The sequence below is a fragment of the Papaver somniferum genome, chromosome 1 (genome assembly GCF_003573695.1).
Source record: "Papaver somniferum cultivar HN1 chromosome 1, ASM357369v1, whole genome shotgun sequence".
Classification (NCBI taxonomy): domain Eukaryota; kingdom Viridiplantae; phylum Streptophyta; class Magnoliopsida; order Ranunculales; family Papaveraceae; genus Papaver; species Papaver somniferum.
Genome location: NC_039358.1, coordinates 121,937,070 through 121,938,486, shown reverse-complemented (window position 1 = coordinate 121,938,486; position 1,417 = coordinate 121,937,070). Strand labels below are relative to the sequence as shown.

At 33.2% G+C, this 1,417-nt stretch overlaps 1 protein-coding gene across 1 annotated transcript in view; it reads left to right on the top strand.

Annotated features, from left to right (window-relative positions):
* Positions 1-767: 767 nt before the first annotated feature.
* The window catches only part of LOC113298929 (glyceraldehyde-3-phosphate dehydrogenase GAPB, chloroplastic), a 2,855-nt gene continuing 2,205 nt past the window's right edge, over positions 768-1,417 (top strand). The window contains exons 1-2 of the mRNA XM_026547816.1: positions 768-1,018; positions 1,133-1,246. Of these exons, the coding sequence (XP_026403601.1) occupies positions 914-1,018; positions 1,133-1,246 (219 nt within the window). The 5' untranslated portion in view covers positions 768-913. The remainder of the gene's footprint in view (positions 1,019-1,132; positions 1,247-1,417) is intronic.

Genomic DNA, 1,417 nt, shown 5'->3' with positions numbered 1-1,417 from the left:
GTCATAAAAACCCAAGGTGACCAAACTTGTGGTACAAAAACTCCACTCAAATGTTGGGATCCATTAAAACTCCACCGTAAACAGAATTGATACAAAAATCCCAAATTTTTAAAAATTAATACAAAAACCCCAAATTTAAATGTTGGTTTCATCAAATTTTATGATGAAACCAAAATAAAATTTGATGAAACCAACGTTTAAATTTGGGGTTTTTGTGTTAATTTTGTTTTGATGGGGTTTTTGTGTTACTTTTGTTTTGATGGATTTTTTGTGGAAGGATGGTGACACCTTTGGGGTTATAATTCGCGGACCGTAATTTAATAAAGAACGAGCAATTGAGGTATGTCGTAAAATGATTGGGAGATATTTTACTGTAGCTGTCGACATAAAAAATCTTGCCGATTTTGATTGACTGAATCGAAAAACCATGTCGGCAGCTAAAGTAAAATATCCCCAATTATTTTAGGTATACCCCAATTGTTTGTTCTTAATAAAGGGTTAATGAAAATCGTCCAAAGGTACGAGTCAATTATTTTGGGTAATGATTTGTTAATTAACCGTTGATTTAATGGGGATTAGAAATAAATTACTTGTATATGGGGTATTTTGTACAATTAACGGGGGGTGAATCAAAATGACCATAAAAAGAAAAGAAAAGAAAGGGATGCTTGTGATTGTATTGTTAGTACTTTGTATCCCATACCCACAGTGCCGGTGGAAGAAAATATAAGGAAGTGAAGAGGGGTGAGAATTATGTGGTTCTTAAGTTATAGTGTTGCAGGAACCACTAACATTTGTATATCTTATCTCAAATCTCAATCTACAAAAATGAAAGAAGATAAATTGTATATATATACATGAAAATTTCCATCCATTTGTTTCTTAGTTGCATCCACTAGTATTCTCTGCTAAAATGGCTACTCATGCAGCTCTTGCTTCTTCAAGAATTCCTACTAACACTAGAATTTCTTCCAAATCCTCTTCTCACTCTTACCCATCATCTCAATGCTTCTCCAAGGTTTATATATGCTATCTAAATCTGCTTTAAGAAATCTCTAATTGCTTAATTAGATTATGGTTTGTATGTTTTTACTGACCAGAGGTTCAAATTTGATTAATTTGGTGAATGCAGAGAGTTGAGGTTGCAGATTTCTCAGGATTGCGATCAAGTTCGTCCGTAACTTACGCAAAGAATACAAGAGAAGCGTCTTTCTATGACGTCGTTGCTACACAACTCACTCCTAAGGTGCACATCTTCTAGTTTTTTTCTTTGTACTTGATCAGTGTTAGATGGTTGGTCATGAAAGAACTTCTACATTTCTTTTATGTTTCAAATGTTGTTTTCAAATGTGAGAATTAGACATTGATCTAGGCAAATGAAACAATGAATTGTGCTTGGTGTATGATTTTTTTTTTT